The following is a 19,521-nucleotide window of genomic DNA, read 5'->3' on the forward strand; positions in this document are numbered from 1 at the left end:
TAAAGTAAAATCAAATTCCAGATCTGGCATTGGGATCCTGAGAGAAGAGAATCAGTCGAGTGGAGACATGTGGCCACACCTGGTCTGCTTCGAGCTGGTGGAAATGGGTATGGTAGGATGGTCAGAAGGCCTGATTAAATCAGAGATTACATATTAGAGAATATTAGAAAAATAAGGACAGATAGATAGAATTGAGTGGAGGGAGAATGTAGATTTTTAAAGTCTTTGAACAATAGGCAAAGGGATTTGGATCTGTTTAGTAACCCAAGAACCACCTTAAGTACTGGCCATACAGTACAAACTTAGATGCAGTCTTTCGACTTACATGAACATGCAAATTTTCTTGCCTCAAAGTTCAAGATAGAAATTTAGACAGTAGAAAAAGCCATATACTCAAGCTTTAAATAAGAAACAGTGGAACAAAATTAAAACCTGTCACCACTGACCAACAACAGCTTCATTTTTGTGACTGATTCTGAGAGCTAAGCAATCAACAATAATTTTTTACCAGTCACTTAGGTTCATGTGCTCAGGTTCACTTGCTCACCACTGATCAAATCATTTATTTTGGTAAAAAGGATTTATTCAAAGCTAGCTCTGAGGAGATGGAGGGGCCCATCTGCCCCAAGTCACTCTCTCACTTCTTTGGGTGGGCAAGGGTCTGTTATAATAAGGAGCAGAGTGGAGGGCTGAGCAGAGCAGTCATGCAGCTCTCCAACTTGCTCTATCACTTCCAGCAGTCTCTAGCTCATTGTCCTCTCCTTGAAGACAAGGAGCTGGGCCTAGGCTTCCTGGTGTCAGCATCTGCATATTCTGTCCATTTGTCTGGGCTGAGCAGAGGTGGGAGAAGCTGTTTAGGCCCCAGGCCTAAAGAAGCCACTTGTCTCAAAAGGAAAAAAATCCAACTTTCAGAGTTCCATTCGATGATGCTGGGTATAGTGTCATTTCTGGCTGACTTAACCACTTAAGCCATTCACACTTCTTTTGTGGTACTGGGGATCGAACTCAGGACCTTGCACTTGCAAGGCAGGCACGGTGCCACTGAGCCAAATCCCTGGCCCAGCCTCACACTTCTGAATGCTGACTGATCGGCAATAGCTTCAATTTTATGAATTACACTTACATGCTTAAAATTTGACTGATTCGCAATTCCTGCTTTTTAAGTCCACAAATTTCCTGAAAACTATCACTTTTCAAAACTTTATACAAAATCAGATTTATTTATGTATTTATGTATTTATTTATTTTTTTTTTGCTTATGGAAGCTATGTTCACCAAGCTCAGCAATCTTTTGCCTAAGCATCATTTCTCTAGTTCCAGGACAAGGGCCACCAGTCCAAAAGGACTGCATCACTTCCTCTCTGTTAATCAGCATGTTCTTACCTTCTGTCAATTACCTCAGAGTGTCAGATGGACTGACCCAATCAGATCACTTAGGCATTGTTGGGAATTTGTGAGGTGACTGTTCATTTCACTTACGGTAAAAGCCACAGTCTTTACAATGGCCCAAAGGCCTTATGTGATCTCTCCCCTCCAGACACTTACTGACCTCTCTAACCTTGTGGACCACTTTTGCCTCCTAACTTACTATTCTCAGGACACACTGACTTATGCTTCATTCCTTCAAGACTCTGCTCAAAGGTCACTTTTCAGTGAGGGCAACAGCTCTCCTCTTTCCAGTGTTTATTAGTGTGCTCTCCTTTTTTTCGGAGTATACTTCCCTTCTTTACAGCTCCAAGTATTCACTTGTTTACTGTGCTCACTGTAACCTTACTTTCTCTCTCCCCAACTGCAATGCAAGTGTCACAAATGTCATGAGGACAGCACCTTTGTTGTTGGCTCACTGATATATGCCAAGTACCAAGAACAGGCCTGGAACATAGCAGGCCCTCAAATATTTGTTGGTTTAAGCAAATGCAGTCTGGCGAACCTATAGGAAAAAGATGCACAACTAAAATATTAAACATAGACAAAAGCCTTGAATAGGTATTTCATAAAAGAAAATATCCAGTTATTAGTAAATATAGGAAAAGAAGACCACAGCTAGGGAAATGCCAACTAAAACCACAATGAGAAGTATTACCATATTATATACTCATTGGGTTGACAAAAAGTAAACAATTAGAAACACCAAGGCTTGATCAGCCCGCTGCAGATAAGCAGCCACCTGGTTCCACATTACAAAGACACAGAGGACACCGGACCACCAGACCACGGTACTGAGTCCCACTGCTCCCGGCCCAGAGGTAGGAGCTTCTGAGCCGCCGTCCCACTGCTCCTGGTCCAGAGGAAGGGGATTCCCGGTCACCATCCCTCCCACTGCTCCCAGCCCACAGGAAAGGGCTTTTGGACCACCATCCCTACCACTGCTCCTGGCCCCTGTCCCACCTCTCCCAGATCAGAGGAGGTAATCCGTGCAGGCGTCAAGAGAGAGCCCCCCCCCACAGTCAAAATGAGAAAACACATAAATAAGTCTCAAAACCAGACTTCCAGATCACCTACAGCAACCCCAAAGGGAAATGAGATGGAACACTCTGATACTCAACCACCTGGACCCACTGAACTGGCAACAAAAGGGGATCTGGAAAAAATGAAATCAGAAATAATTTCTCAGATAAGAGGAGAAATTGTGCCCCTAGTGCAAGACATGATTAATAAATCTAGAGAAGAGCTGAGGAAAATGATGGAATCCCAACATAGGAAACAAATGGAATCCATAAAACAGATCCAAATAGATTTCCAGGAGATGAAAAACTCCATTGAAAGTCTACACAGCAGAATGAGCCAATGTGAGGACAGAATTTCAGATATAGAAGATAAGATTGCAATTAGTGACCAGGAAAAGAAAAATTGCTTCAAAATTATAAGGAAACATGAGAAATCAATCTAGCAGCTGCTTGATGATGCAAAGAAGAATAACGTAAGACTGATTGGAGTCAATGAAGAAACAGAAGAGAGTGCAGATGACATAAAAAATCTCTTCACAGAAATAATGGCAGAAAACATCCCAAACAGGGGAAAAGAGCTTGACATACAGATTAGTGAGGCATATAGGACTCCAAATAGCCTTGATCAAAAAAATCTACACATAGGCATATAATTGTTAAGATTCCAGAAACTCAACAGAAGAACAAAGTTCTACAAGCAGTTAGAGAGAAGAAACAAATCACATACAAAGGAAAGCCCATCAGAATCATAGCAGGCTTCTCAACACAAACCATCAAGGCAAGAAGAGCTTGGAGTGACATATTCCAAGCCCTAAAAGAAAACAGCCTCCAACCCAGATTGATGTACCCTGCAAAACTATCTTTCAAATTTGATGGAGAAATAAGATACTTTCATGACAAAGAGCACCTTAGGAACTTCGTGAATACCAAACCAGCACTCCAAAGAATTTTACACAATATCCTAGGAACAGACATGGAGGATCACAACCCCAGGAAGCAAAGAGAATGAACCCATCTGGCATGACAAGAAATTAAATGTAAAGGGGGAGAACCCAACAAAAAGAAAAAGTCATGGCAATGACAAGTCAATATGTTTCACTTATAACCATCAACATTAATGGTCTCAATTCACCAATCAAAAGAAATAGGCTGGCAGAATGGGTCAAGAAGCAAAATCCAACAATATGCTGCATACAAGAAACACACTTAATTCAAAAGGAAACTTATAGACTGAAAGTTAAAGGGTAGAAAACAACACACCATGTGACAGAAACCCGAAAAAAAGCAGGAGTAGCTATCCTCTTGGCAGATCAAGTAGATTTCAAACCAACACTGATTAAGAGAGACAAAGAAGGGCACTACATCCTTGTAAAGGGAAGAATCCAAGAGGAAGAGATGACAATCATAAATATCTATGCACCAAACACTGGTGCGCCCAACTATATAAAACAAATACTAACAGACATGAAAAGTCATATGTGCACTAATACAATTGTAGTAGGGGACCTCAATACCCCACTGTCACAAATAGATAGATCAACTAGACTAAAAATAAGTAATGAAATGCTAGAACTCAATCGAACTATTGAACAAATGAACTAAACAGATGTTTACAGAGTCTTCCACCCCACAAAATCAGAATACACATTCTTCTCAGCTGCACATGGGTCATTCTCCAAAATAGACCACATACTCACACATAGAACATGTTCAAGTAAGTGCAAAGGAACTGAAGTTATCCCCTGTATATTATCAGACCATAGTGCAATGAAATTGGAGATACATAGCAAAAGAAACTCAAAAAATTTCATAAACACGTGGAAATTGAACAACACACTTTTGAATAACCAATGGGTCACAGAGGAAATTAAAGAAGAAATCAGACAGTTCCTTCAATTAAATGACAATGACAATACAATACATCTGAATCTATGGGACACAGTGAAAGCAGTCTTATGAGTGAAATTCACAGCAGTGAATACTCATATTAGGAAAACAGAATGAGCCCAATTAAACAACCTCATGCTGAACCTCAAGCTTCTAGAAAAAGAAGTACAGGACAACCTCAGAGCTCATACAAGGGAGGAAATTATAAAGATCAGAGGAGAAATCAATGCAATGGAGACTAAGAGAACGATACAAATAATCAATGCAGCCGAGAGTTGGTTCTTCGAAGGAATCAACAAAATTGACAAACCCTTAGCCAACCTTGTCAGAAAAAGGAAAGAGAAGGCCCAAATCTATGCAATTAGGAATGAAAAGGGTGAAATGACAACAGACCCAGCAGAAATCCAGAGGATCATCAATACCTACTTCCAGAACCTATAGGCCAATAAGATGGACAACACAGAAGAAATGGACAGATTCCTAGATACATATGAATTACCAAAGTGGAACGAAGAAGACCTAAAAATTCTGAACAACCCAATATCAACCAATGAAATTGAAAATGTAATTAAAAACTTATCAACTAAGAAAAACCCGGGCCCAGAGGGCTTCACTGCTGAATTCTACAAGACATTTAGAGAGGAACTGCTGCCACTATTGTTTCAACTCTTCAATGAAATTGAAAGGGAAGCAATACTCCCAAATTCATTCCTGGAAGCAAGCATCACCTTGATCCCCAAAGCAGAGAAAGACCCAACTGAAAAGGAGAACTATAGGCCAATCTCACTAATGAACATAGATGCAAAAATCCTTAATAAGATAATGGCAAACAGAATGCAGAAGATCATCAAGAACATCATACACCCTGATCAAGTGGGATTCATCCAAGGGATGCAGGGATGGTTCAATATATGCAAATCAATCAATGTAATACACTATATCAATAGAGCCAAGGACAAAAACATATGATTATCTCCATAGACGCAGAAAAAGCATTTGACAAAATCCAACATGCATTTATGATAAAAACCCTACAAAAAATTGGAATAGATGGTCTCTACCTCAAACTGATAGAAGCCATCTATGAAAAGCCAACAGCCAATATCATACTAAATGGTCAAAAACTGAAATCCTTCACACTAAAATCAGGAACAAGACAAGGATGTCCACTATCACCACTCTTGTTCAATATAGTCCTGGAAACATTAGCCACGGCAATTAGACAAGAGAAAGAAATAAAAGGAATAAAGATAGGAAATGAAGAAGTCAAATTGTCCTTATTTGCAGATGACATGATACTCTATACAGAAGACCCCAAGAACTCCACCAAAAGTCTTCTAGACTTAATAACCAAATTCAGTCAAGTAGCTGGTTACAAGGTCAACACACAAAAATCAAGAGCTTTGCTCTACACCAATGACAGACTCACTGAGAGAGAAATAGGGCAAATAATTCCTTTCACAATAGCATCCAAAAAACAGAAACACCTAGGAATCACCTAATGAAAGAAATCAAAGACCTCTTCTCTGAAAACTATGGCACTCTGAAAAGAGAGATTGAAGATGATATCAGAAAATGGACAGACATCCCCTGCTCCTGGATAGGAAGGATTAATATAGTGAAAATGGCCATACTTCCAAAAGTGCTATAGAGATTTAATGCAATTCCAATTGAGATCCCAGCAGCATACTTCATAGACCTTGAGAAAACAATCCTAAAATTCATTTGGAACAAGAAGAGACCCAGAATAGCAAACAATTCTAGGTAACAGAGACATGGCAGGGGGTATCACAATCCCCAGCCTGCAACTCTACTACAAAGCTACTGTGATAAAAACAGCATGGTACTGGCAAAGAAACAGACTTGAGGACCAGTGGAACATATTAGAAGATGCAGAAACAATGCCAGTCACACTCAGCCATCTCGTCTTCAATAAAGGAGCCAAACACCCTCACTGGAGGAAAGATAGCCTCTTTAATAAATGGTGCTGGAAAAATTGGGCTTCAACTTGCCAAAGATTAAAACTAGACCTATATCTCTCACCATGCACTAAACTAAAATCAAAATGGATTAAAGATCTAAATATTAAAATAGAAACTCTGAACCAGTTGGAACAGAGGTTAGGTAGAACCCTTGAAGACATCGGTGTAGGAAAAGATTTTATGAACAAAACCTCAGTTGCCCGTGAACTAGCACAAACAATCAACAAGTAGAATCTCTTCTTATTAAAAAGCTTCTTCACAGCAAGAGAAACCACCAACAGTGTGAAGAGACAACCCACAATGTGGGAAAAAATCTTCACCTGCTCTTCCTCAGACAAAGGTCTACTATCTTGAATCTATAAAGAACTTAAAAAGATCAGACCTCCCAAATTGAAAGACCTAATCCAAAAATGAGCATCTGAAATGAACAGACATTTCTCAGACAAAGAAGTAGAACTAGCAAATAAATACATGAAAAAATATTCAACATCCCTGGTCATTCGAGAGATGCAAATGAAAACAACACTGAGATTCCACTTCACTCCAGAAAGAATGGCTGCTATCATGAAATCAACAAATAACAAATGCTGGTGGGGCTGTGGGGAAAGAGGAACCCTGCTCCACTGCTGCTGGGAGTGTAGATTGATGCAAGCACTGTGGAAATCAGTATGGAGATACCTCAAAGAACTAGGACTGGAAGTCCCATTTGACCCCGCTATTCCACTGCTGGGGATCTTCCCCAAAGAATTAAAAGAATCATACCACAGTGATATATGTGCACCCATGTTCACAGTAGCACAGTTTGTAATAGCTAAAACTTGCAAACTGCCCAAATGCCCATCAACTGGAGACTGGATAAAGAAAATGTGGTTTTTTTATAAAATGGAGTACTACTCAGCCATAAAAAATGAGAAATTGGAGACATTTATAGCTAAGTGGATGCACATTGAGGTGATACTCTTAAGTGAAATAAATAGGACACTCATGCATAAATACCGAATAGGTTCTCCGGTGTGAGAAACTGAAAGTGTAAATAAGGACTAAATGTATAATAGCTAATGTGAAATAGGAAGAAAAGGGGCAAAGAGGAAGGAAGTGGGAGGGCTAGGGGAAAGGATAGAAGGGAATGGGATTAATATGAGAAAATGGAAAAACAGGAACAAAATCTTTGTAAATAAGGAGGAATGGAGGGGTTGAAGGGAGGGCTGGGCAAGGGTGAAAAATAAGAACCAAGACAGACTATGTAAAGGTTCAAATTTCCAATGATGAATGTCATTATATTGTATACCTAAAATGTACCTATGATTAGAATGAATAATCGATAATGCAAAATAGGAAGAAAAGGTCCAAAGGGGTAGGGGTAGTGGGAGGGGCAGGGGAAAGGAAAGAAGGGAAAGGAAAAATGATGAGAAGTGGAAATAAAGTCTTTGTAAATAGGGAAGGGTGGAGCAGGTGAAGGGAGGGCTAGGAATGGGGAAAAAATAAGAACCAAGATGCATTATGTAAAGGTACAATCCCCAATGAGAAATGTAATTGTGTTGTATACCTACAATGTACCAATAAAAGAATTTAATAAAAATAATTTAATTAATTAAAGAAAAAAAAAAGAAATACCAAGGATTGCAGAAGCAAAAAACAGTAAGAACTCCTGTGTAAACTGATAAGCTAGATAAGCTTATCTAACAAACTGGAACGTGCACATACCCTTGTGCATCTACCTATTCTTTGGAACAAATGCTGCAAAAACACTTGCACATATGTGACAGAGTACAGGTCCATGGATGTTTACTCCATCAGTGCTCATCAGAACCAGAAACTGGTAATAGCTCAGATCAGTGGCTAAACGGATGACTAACTTGAGATAATATTCACATGAAGAAATACTGCAGTCAAAACAAGGTGCTCTAGACAACATATGGATGAATCTCTCAAATGAAAACAGAAAAAAGACCACAAAGCATTCTTAGAGGATGATTTCTTTCTCATAAAGATTTTTAAAACATGCAAAACTAAACATTAACTGTCTGGGAATGCATACATACATGGTAAAACTATAAATCAGAGTTAATACAATATTATGTCCCGCTTTGAGAAGAGAGAGTTGGAATTGTGCAGAGGTACATGGGACAGGTGTTTGGGAGTGCTGCTAACATTATTTATTTCCTTTTTGTGGTGGTTTCACAGATTTTTGCCTTGTAATTATTTTTTCAAGTGTATATAATTGTTTCGCATACTCTTCTCTGTGTTGGATACCTCACAAATTTTGAAATGACAATAAATTACCTGATCTCATACAATTTCTCTCTCATTTGGAACTTTTTATTATTTTGGCCGTTGTAGCAAAGCATTTGACAGGATATATCTCTTTCTTATTCAGGCCTCTCTCATTGAATAATAATATGATGTTATCAGTTCCACAGTCTGTATTGCCACTCACAACAGATATTTCACACATAGGCAATGAAGAGGCAGAAATAAAAATTAGATCAACCAAAGGCTTAGCTTTCCAGGTAGACCAGGATCTGACACATAGCAGGTGCTTGGAGGGAGTTCCACATATTGATGGGTTCCAAGATGTTTTCAGCCACAGACGTTTGGTTATGTAGTTAATTCTATTTTTGGGTGCTACCCTCAGGACTTGCATCTTTAATCAGTTAATAACGCATTATTTCTGGCCATGGCTTTAGAGGGAGCAAGGAGACCATGCTTAATTTTAGGACTTCTAAAGGGAATTATCTTCCCAGTACTCAGTACAATGAAGAATCACCTTGAATAACAATTATTTTTGTTGTTCAGCAAATATTAACAGCTAATCCTGTGTCTGAATTCCCTTTTAAAATTTTAATTTCAGGATAGCATAAAGCTTCGAGGGATTCTGAAGAATTATTTGGTAAACCAGCAAATAAAAGCACACAGAGTGTAGAAATTCTTCTTGAACCAGCCCATCCTACAGCCCATTTGAGTGCAGGTCCTGAGGGTTGGTGCGCTGTGGCAACAGCAGTGCCCACATTCCCACCACAAGACAACACTACTGGGTCTCTTGGTCACACTGCACTTCCTCACAGTGACCTTAGCCACCAGCAGTTGCCAAGTTTCAAAATGAAATGTAATACACTGGGAGTTAGTGAGAACATCTGTATCACTTCTGCTCACAAAGGCACAAGGACTTAGAAGGGAAAAATTGGGTCCAATAATCAGTGATGTGGCCATATTTAACCACATAATTTAGAGAGGAACAGCCTGCTAGCTTTAGTTTTGTCTTAGCAGACCACATGATCTCAGACTAGTAATGTAACCTCGTCACTTTTTGATTTCTTACTCTTATGCATGAGTGATGTTTCAAGGGTAGCATATAGACTCATGAAAATGAAATGAAGTTAAATATGCTAAATTGCATTCTTGATTATAAATCTCCACACTAGTATAAGGACTATTTTTAACCTTTTTCTAGTTGCATGGTTACTATTTATTATTCATTCCCCCAAAATCCAAAGATTAAAAGTGCATGTGATTTTTAAAAGGTTTGTGCACTAAACTTAGACTCCAGAAGTGACCATATTTGGAAATGTGGTGCTTATCTTTATACACTTTACAAATGTGTGTAGGGGTATGTGTGTCTGTGTGTGTTGACCAAAAACAAGGGATCATATCCTACTGACCAACAGAATTCTATGCAGTGATTTGTTAACAGTGTAAATTATTATATACTAACATGGAAGCTTTCATGAAATATTTTATTCATCTTTTATGTGAAAAGTTATAGAACATTTTGTAACCAATTTTCTCCCTCTGGGCTCTTATCCTGAAAACAATGAAGAATGAAGTTGACAGGGCAGCGGTGGGTGGGGAATGAACTGGGTGTGGCTTATTAGAAAGAACAAAGAAAAGCTCTTGCTAGTTGAGAGGGGTTCCCAGGGAGGACATCAAGGAAGCACCTAAACCTAGGGCCTTATTCATAGCTCTGGCATGTGAAAGGGGCAGTTGTCATTGGCCGGTGATGTCTGGTGTTGTTTTTAAAGTGATGGGAATGTAAAAATTAGGACATGTAGTTGCTACTGTGGCTAGGTGTCGCATCATCAGCAGATTTTAATTGTCCTTTGTTCTTTGTGGTCCAATTAGGCCTCTGTCCCCTGGGTTCCAATTTCCTGAGTCTTACCTCTGTTTACAAGGCCTTTGCCTTCAGTTTACCCAGGCACTTGCAGTTTGTCCCTTTATCTCATCTCAATTTATAGTATAATATTTTTCCAGACACAGACTACCTCTGGAAAACATATACTGCAAAGGAATGAGGTAATTTTACTCTGTATCTCACAATTTTGTATTATGATTTTAAAATTTTAAGCATATACATTTTCACAATAATCACTAAGGACTGTGTAAGAAGAGGTAGAGCATAAACCAACAAAAAGGAGAGAATGTGAATACTATCGAAGATGTAGGTATACCTAGTAGGTCAGAAAAAAGGCTCTGAAAGCGAAGAATACACAGATATTGGAAGTTGAAATAAAAGAAGTACAAATGACAGTAGAGAGGATGTAGTTTTTCAAAAGAATTCTTTTAGGGAATGGAAAAAACTGATTGTGCAGTTTCTTCTGCCACTTTTCTTGTTAAACATGACTCTCAACAACAGGATATTCAGCCCTGCAGACTAGTTCCTTTTAATGGCCTCATGCAAAAAAGGGCAAAGGGAAGCAGGCACAATGGTCTGCCAAGAGAGGAAAAAGGGCTAAATATGATCAGTGTTCAATTGTTTTAGTTTCAAGTTTAGGTGTCTCATTTTTAAAAATGCAGAAAGCAATCTTATATCTGAGAAATGGGCAGGAATGACAAGCTGAAGGAAGACAAGTGTTCCTGGAAAGTCCTGGCATTATCCAGTAACCGAATTTTATCTACAGGTAGCATTGCTCTCACTAAATCCTCATGTCCTTTCCATCTACGAATCCTGTCACATCCTCGTACAGAATCCACGTTTCCCATTGTGATCAGCAGCAGCCCCAGTGAAGTCTGCGCCCACCTATTTCCCCTGCAGTGGCCTCCAGATTAGTCTCTCCAGCTCCATTCTGGCTGTTTCCTGCCATTCCTTTTTTCCTTAAAAAAAAAAAAAAAAAAGCAGGCTAATCCCTCTAAACCTGACAGGATAAAAATAAAGCTCTTAGCACCAGCCTTTCATTAGTGGCATTGTGTTAGCTGTCCAGTCCTCATTTACCCAGCGGCCTCTAATGGTCAGTCTTACTAAAACTGTTCTCACTTCAGAGCCTTTGTTCTACTCCTTACTCTACAGATTTCAGCTTCTCACTAATTTCCCCAATTCCTTCCCCTTCTTTAATGCCAATCAGATCACAATTTGCAGTTTTAAAATTTTAAAATAATTTATTAGTATTTATTCGTAGTACATAATGTTTACACTTGCAATTATTTGTATAGCTCCAGTCTTATCTGACTTCCATACTCTATTGAAGCTGCATACAGATTGAATGGCGGGTCCATAACACTATCCTTTCAGAATATTTTACATTTACCATAAGAAATAGCTTTAAAATGTCTCCTCCAATCTCACAAACTAAAACCAAAAGTTATTGTCTATGGCTGTCCTAAACTACTCCATTTTTGTATTTTTAAAAATTATCTTCCTTTTCATGATTAATTTTTGTATAGTAACCATATTATAGCCAGAATATGCAATATTTGAATGGCCACAAAAAAGCGTGACTGGCAGTTTAATGTGTTTCCATTATGGCACAGAGTGGGCTAAAATGCAGAAGTTTTTAGGTACTTAATGAGCTGTGGTTACAGGTTAGAATGTGAGTTTGAAATTAACATCAGATAATCTATAGGAAAGGTCTAAAGTTCAATTGCTCTTTTACTGCTTTGATACTAAAGTCTTTTATTTGAAAGTAGCATTATAAAAGTTGTGTTATGTGAGGACTCCAAAATAAGGATATAAGAATTCTAGTGCAGTTGTCCCCAGGCTTTGCGGCCACTTTTCGGGCTTCATTTTCCCTTGGTTTTGTTTACTTGTTAAGTAATATAATAAAGAGGCTAAGCTTTATATTTCAGTTTCAGATATGAAATCCCACAATTTAGAAGGACAAAAAGCAGTCATACTATCCATTTTTTAAAATGAAGTATTATTTTAAAAGAATTTTTTTCCTATTTGTTTAGTTACAACTCTGGTGCACTACTGATCCCAGAGGAATCTACAAAGCCAAGGACGGGAATCACGGAATCTCCTTCAACAGATCTGATGCTGTTACTCTTCTCTTTTCTATTCACATACTTGTGCAAAATGCTGTAGTACTGGTCCTTAGGATTGAAAGTGTACAGTGATGAAATCTGCTGCCAGTCCTTAATGCTCGGGGTGCTGTACTCGTTCGGACGGGAGCCCTCGAAGAAACATTTAATATTCTCTTTTGTCAATTCAGTTGCGTGCTCTGTGGCTTGACTTTTAAGGATCTGCTGCTCCTTTTCCGAGTAGATTTTCCAGAATTTCAGCTGTAGATAACTAATGGGTGACAGACATCGGGTGACAGACGTACAGATCAGGAGGAGGATGATAACCCCAGCAATCAGGACCCAGCCTAGCACCTTAAGAAAACACAACAAAACAGCAATGTAATCATTCTATAAGTAACAGCTTTAAAGATCCTCAGGCAAACTTTAAACTATTCACAGTTATTAGGACAAACGAGCAACACTATAAAGTCTCATCTCCTTAAGAGTGAGGGGCAATCCCCTCAATACAACCACTTGCTTGTGAGGTCGGCCACAGCCTCAGCCTGAGTCCAGGGCCCGGGGTGAGGGAGCCCTAGGTCGCCCCTCAGAACTCAAACTGCGGCGTTTGCACAGCTCGGGTGAGAAGAGTGCACTCGGGAACTCTGCGCCGCTCCCGGTCGGCCCGGAGCTGTGTGGGTGGTAACTTCAGCACAGGCAGACCCATTTAATTGTAATAACACTTGCTTTCTCTGGGCCGGACGGCGTTCCCAGGACGCTGGTGTCCCCGTACAGAGCACGCAATCACACAGCGTGGGAGGCGGGCCCGGCCGCACAGGTGACCGTGCTCCCACGCCGCACCCTCCGCGCCCAGCGGCGTACGCGCACGGCGCCCGCTAGAAACAAGAGCCATTCCCGCTCCTCCCAGGTGTCGCGGTTTGCGGAAGAGCTCCGATCTCCCCCGCAGGACCTCAGCCCGCGGAACCTCGCCCCACCCCGGCGCACGCGCCCACCTGCGACTGCGCCTTGAGTTCCTTCAGCAGGTCCTGCACCGTGGGCGGCGTGGCCTGGCCACAGGGCACCAGCGGCAGCTGCGCGGGGCAGGAGGAGTCGCGGTCTCCGCACAGCCAGAGCCCGAGCGCCGCGCTCCCGCTAGCCGCGCACTCGTAGAAGGAGCCGCCAAGCAGCGCCGCGGCCAGCCAGGTGAGGGGCGCGAGCGCCGCGGCCGCGCTCAGCTGCGCGCACACCAGGGCGCCCCGCGGGCGCGCGCAGCCCCGGGCGCGCTCGCAGCAGCCAGTGAGCAGGCGCCAGGTGCGCGCGCTCAGTACGTAGCCCAGCAGGAAGAGCGCGAGTGCGGGCACCAGTAGGAAGACCAGGCCGTAGGGCAGGTTCCAGGCCGCGCTGCAGGGGCACTGAAAGACCACCGCCGAGAAGATCTTCTCCCCTCCCGCCGTCAGCAGAGTCACCAAGCCATAGCCCAGCGCGCTGCGGTGCTTGAGGTACAAGTCCAGCACTGTCTTAAACTTGTCCATGTCTCCTCCCCGCCCAGGGCGCCAAAAGAGGCCCAAAGACCTGCGCCTCTTTGCTTCCCTGCCTCCCCGAGGGATTGGGTAGACTGGGGTCTGAGGTTTTTCCACTCTGCTAATTAGTTTTCTAAAAGGGAAGAGGCTTTCTCAGGCCTAGGGGTTTCACTTTCTCATTTCAACCAAATCTTCTTGGGCTGAGGGAGAAATCTTGTGTCCTCGACAGACCTCACCCACCCCCTTTTCCTAAAGGAAGGGCCAGTTTCCCTTCTCTCCCAGGCCCGGAGCTCTACCTGTTGTTATTTGTTTCCTCCCGTCTGACAATGAACGAGAGCCCACTGAGCCAACCTGGAAAACAACACCAGACATTGTTCTGTTGCAACAACCCAAGTTTCTTAGCCAACTCCCGATTACAAAAATGCTGCTCGTTTACGGGAAACATTCAAAGACCGGTTTTTAGTTTTTCTTTCATAAGACCAATCACAACAAGGCCCAGAACCAAGTCAAGCTCTAGCACTTGCCTCATGCTCGGCCCCTGTCTGCCATACACCTGGACGGAACCACCTGCTTGGTTCACTTGGACTGTCCTCTCCTCTGCCTGATCTCCCACCCCATATCAGCCTGGATTTATTGGACTCCTTTATTCGTCCGTGCAGTCAGGATTCTTATCGGTGACCACCACGTTGGTCTGCAGAGTATTGTATGTGGTTGCTCAAAAGACACTAGTTAAAACAAAAATATTCATACATAATAAATAAATATTCATAAATATTCAAACATCCAACACCTTTTCTCCATCTTCAGTTTTCCCAAGGCAGCATTGCTCTGACACAAACTACTTTGGTGATACCTGAAGGAACCAGACTGCTACAGCCCCTTCAGCCCCTTCCTCTTTAAGCCTTGTGGACTTAGGTTTTCCTTTCCCAGAGCAAGGCCCAGAGACCTCAGCTTTCGCCCCTCAGATAATGCTGCAGCTGGCAGCGTGACAGCCTAATGATCACTGTCCGTGAGGGAGCTCTCCCCCTCCCCATAGGTAAGCACAGCTCCCCTGACTGCCTCAGCATCACAGCAACTCCTGTTATAGCAGCTCTCTGCTGCTCTGTGAGAACCCCATAGACTGTAAGGGAGTGGCCTTTCTGATCCCTACAACCAGATGGGTCCCTCTCAGGCCTCTAATAAGACCTGTCCTTGGCTGTGGAGCTTCCTTTTCCATTTTTCCTAACAGTACTGAGTCTTACCCTTTGTGGCTACTAAGTGAGGTGCGGAGTACTGCAAAAAACTGGCCTTGAAGCTGGGGACATTTTTGTGTTTGACAAGTTAGCTTCTCTAAGGCTAGGCATCCTTATTTGTCAAAGAAGGAAATGAAAGCCCACTTTTCAAGACAGAGGTGAGTGCATTGAATAGCTTTCTACAGATCATGTCATTAACCAGTGCTCTTATGCTGTACCTTTGGGAACAGCCCCAAAATACCTGCATTATACATAAGAAACCCAAAGGAATGCTCAGTTTTGGACCCAGGATTGCATTCATTTACTTGACATCCCGTTACTCCTTTAAGAGAAACTGTCTGCCTACCCACAAGGAGGTGTCCAGACCCAGTCTGGCTGGACAGTCCTTGATGAACTGCCCACTGCTGGGGCTTATCCACTAGGGCTTATTTGGGAAGAATGAGTAGCCTGTAGAACTAAGTGAGTTGTTAGAGAAGGGTCAAGAAGCACAGTATTCTTTTTTCAGTCCCACTTCCCTTTTTAACTACTGCCACTCCAACTGCCAGGGCCTAGCATAGTACCTAGCACAAAACCTCTTAGTGACACATAGCTGCTTTAGAGGGCAACTGTCTTGCAGGACAACTGGGCCCCTGTTCTGTGTGACTAGACCAGGTAATGCAGGTCACCCTGTAAACTTGCAGCAAGTCACACATTTGAGGTAAGCCACTTCTGCTATGACTATTATCTCTGTGAACCTCCATCTTCAAAACAAATCTCCCTTCCTGTTACTGCTAGACCCTTCACCCATACCCTATTCTTCTAAGATATCTAAGACGTTTTCTTTCCCCTCCAAACTTTCCCAACTCTACCAGGAATAAATTCCACTATTTATACAACTGTTGTGCAGATGGCTTTATCCAAATCTTCCTTAACTGAACCCAAATGAAAATTTAGCTGGCTGTCCCAAGTACAGTTTATTCTCTCACATTTCTCAAAGCAAGGGTGGTTTGCATTATCCTGGTTGCCCTCTAGTGTCCAAGCCAGGGCTTACCACCTTCTTCTAATCGTTTATCCTCCACCACCTCTTCTCCTCTACATCACTCCTAGTATCTGTTTTCATTCTCTTAATTTCAGAAAGCTTTGATAAAGGTGACAACTTTCTTCTCTGGCTCCTGTTACTTAGTCAAGGATTTGGTTTCAAATGGTTTTAGCTACAGAAAATTGTATCTGTCCATTCCTCCAACTAAATTAATTAAAATGTTAATGTTTATTAATTCATCTGTTCATTCAGTCATTAAATATTTTCTAAACACCTAGGATATCCCAGTATCTATAAAAAGTGCCTGGTATTGCTGGATAAAAAAGGAACAAGACAACCAGGTGTCCTGCTCTCCTTGAGCGTATAGCTGAGAGGATCTAGAAAATAGGGCAGGGGGAGTTCTAAAGATCATGCAGAGAATGAAAATAGGATAATGTTAGAGTCCTGAGAAAGCTTGAGGAGATGACATGTAGTATAAATGACAAAGAGTCTGAAATACAAATGAGCTTGGTCAAAAGGCCAGGGTAATGGGAACATTAAGAGTGAAAAGCCACATGTCACATCCTGAAGATAAAGCTGCAGGTGGAAGGTCAAGTTTAAGGGGTTCATAGACCAGAATAAGTTGCCTGCAGTTCTACCCCCAGAAACATCCCAGACTGAGCTGCATCCTGAGACACTGTCCTCTCAGCTTGGGTCTCTCAACACCACCTCTTGGGTTTGCTTTCTTCTGTGCTCCCTCAACCCCAGATCTCCCAGATACTGAGGATCAGCCTGTCCTTATTATACACCTTTATGAACATTTAGAGTTCTGGTTCTGTCTGCCAGGCTGAATTTTCTCCCAGGACCTGCCACTGAATCTAGCATCATGCATCCACCACCCCAACCTCTGGATCGGTGACTTGTTCTAGTTCTGGGTCCACTTAAAATTGTCCAGCCCTCAGTACCCATGGCACAGAAGTTCAGCCCTCAGTGGAAATAGGCTAACACATTAATGGGGTCAAGAAAATTTTTGAATTCTCCTGGGACTGGACTAAATCATATTTAATAGAAGGTAATATTTAAAAGAACCTTTGAAAACTTGATTCTAACACTTTCATGATAGTGCACTGTTGTGTCAGTTTGAGTAAGAAAAACCTAACTAATTGGATAAGCATAGTTCGGCATGTGGCTGAAGGGATTTACTGAAGACCCACCCTGGGAGTGAGGGGCACCCTGGGAGTGAGGGACACCAACAATTAGGCTTGAAGCCTGAGTGGAATAAAAAAGGGGAAGAAAAAGGAAGTCTCCCTTCTGTTTCTTCGGAGGCACTCCAGTCTCCATTTTCATTTTGGACATCATCTCCTGGCTTCCAGCACAGACCCTTTGGTCTCCTGGTATGGACTCGAATAGGATACCACAGTGAGCTTCAGGCCTTCGACTTCTGTCTGGATCCTTAGATCTCCTGCACGCAGACAGGGCTTTTGCACTTTTCCACATCTGACTCTGTGGGTGGCCACTGTAAGCCTACCTTGTAGATCCTTATATATTTATATGCTTTATATTAAATCTGTTTCTCCAGTGACACTGACTGATCAGCTTTCTTCAGCTTTTAAGAAATAAGTGGTTAATAAAATTAAAAAAAACAAAAACAAGTGAGTGACTCTCCTGTTAAACACACTGGAAAACCAATGGTTATGGGTTCTTTTTGGTTTTCTTTGTAGTACTTTTTTCTCAACACTGTCATTATCAGTGTCAGGGTTGGGTTTTTGAAACTACAAACCATTTCTCAGAAATGAAAGCAAGAAAAAACTTGAAAGAGAATTTCTCTGAAATTGAAAGTTCACTGAAAATGTCTTCCAGTGAGCTACTTCTCAAACATCATTTTCAGGAGCTCTCATGAAAAGACCACTTTGGTATGACCCTCCTTGGAATGTCGTTTCTACAGTGCTCCTAATCTTAAAGAGAATACTTCCCACTGGTTAAAAATTGTGGATATATTGTTTGTGGTAAGTAATGTATTTGAAAATCTGGAACATGTTATTATCTTAATTTTACTTTTAAAAAACAGCTATATTGAGATATAATTCATGCATCATAAGATTCACCCATTTAAAGTGTACAAGCCAATATTTTTAGTATGTCCTAAGAAGTGAACATATGAAACCATCACCACATGCAACTATCAGAACAATTTTAGAACCTTTTCATCACGTAAAAAAGAAATTTCATAACAATTAAGTTGTATTTGCCAGCTTTTCCATTACTATGACACAATATCCATCACTCAACTTTAAGGGGAGAGGTTTAAGAAGGTTTCAGAAGATTCGGCCCGTAATCAGCTGGCTCTACTACAGAGACATCATGGTTGAAGGGCATAGTGGAGTAAAGCTGCTTACTTCATGGCAGCCAGGAAGCAGGAAGCAGAGCACAGGGGAAGAGCACCAAAAGTGCACCCCCAGGGATCTACACCCAACTGGGCCCTACCTCCTAACACCACATTCAGTGGATTAACCCACTGGTGAGTATAGTGCCCCATGATCCATGCAATCACCTCTCCAGGAGTCTCTTAACCCAATCAATTTGACAGTTATGACTGACTGGCACCCAAGCCATTTCCATTGCTCTCCCATCCTCTTCTCCCCACACCCAGGCCCTCAACAAGCATTCATCTACCTTATTTCTCTATATATTTGTCTGTGCTGGACACTTTAAAGAATTCCTCCTACCCAACTATAATTATACATCCTTTGACCAACTTCTCTCTGTTCCCCATCCCCTCTAACCAGCCATGCCTCTGAATAATCATTATTCTACTTTTTATTTCTATGACATTAGCACCTACACAATATGTCATTTCTTGCCCCAAATTCTTTGCACACAAAGCTTCCATGGCCTACACTGTTCTCTCTGGTAGTTCTGTCTCATCCTTTAAGCTTCAGTTTAAATGTCACATCCTCAAGGAGGTTTTCTGTATTAGACAGATTAGGCTATGTTGTGTGGCAATAATAACCCCCACTCTTGATGGCTTAATACAAGACATTTATTCCTCACTTCCAAAACGTATGCTTTAGGCACCAGTCTTTCACACTACTTTGAAATTTAACACCTCTATCCCCACTCAAGTGCTCCTCATGCTATTCATTAGTCAGACTTCTACAAAGAAACAACCAATAGAATGTATAAAATCATGGGAGGTGATTAATCAGACTGGCTTACTGGAGCAGAGGCTGAATCTTCCATAGTGGC

The 19,521-nt window shown here is 41.6% G+C and overlaps 1 protein-coding gene and 1 long non-coding RNA gene across 2 annotated transcripts in view; one reads left to right on the plus strand and one right to left on the minus strand.

The window, feature by feature from the left end:
* Nucleotides 1-11,666: 11,666 nt before the first annotated feature.
* Calhm6 (calcium homeostasis modulator family member 6) lies at nt 11,667-14,336 on the minus strand. Its single transcript, XM_004869069.4, has 2 exons — nt 13,540-14,336; nt 11,667-12,901 (listed from the first exon to the last, which is right to left on the minus strand). The coding sequence occupies exons 1-2, from the start codon at nt 14,056-14,058 to the stop codon at nt 12,479-12,481; spliced, it is 942 nt and encodes a 313-aa protein (XP_004869126.2). The 5' UTR covers nt 14,059-14,336; the 3' UTR covers nt 11,667-12,478.
* The window catches only part of LOC110346558 (uncharacterized), a 51,406-nt gene continuing 45,757 nt past the window's right edge, over nt 13,873-19,521 (plus strand). Inside the window, exon 1 of the long non-coding RNA XR_002390667.2 lies at nt 13,873-14,025. This is a non-coding gene — a long non-coding RNA (uncharacterized LOC110346558). The remainder of the gene's footprint in view (nt 14,026-19,521) is intronic.

This window comes from Heterocephalus glaber, unplaced genomic scaffold (assembly GCF_053883595.1).
Source record: "Heterocephalus glaber isolate CG9 unplaced genomic scaffold, H.glaber_assembly_v1.0 deba00000896, whole genome shotgun sequence".
NCBI classification, from domain to species: domain Eukaryota; kingdom Metazoa; phylum Chordata; class Mammalia; order Rodentia; family Bathyergidae; genus Heterocephalus; species Heterocephalus glaber.

Coding starts and splice junctions, on each gene's coding strand:
- Calhm6 (XM_004869069.4), bottom strand. CDS start 14,058: ATGGACAAGTTTAAGACAGTGCTGGACTTGTACCTCAAGCACCGCAGC. Junction 12,902..13,539: donor AACTCAAGGCGCAGTCGCAG/GTGGGCGCGTGC, acceptor TGTTTTCTTAAG/GTGCTAGGCTGGGTCCTGAT.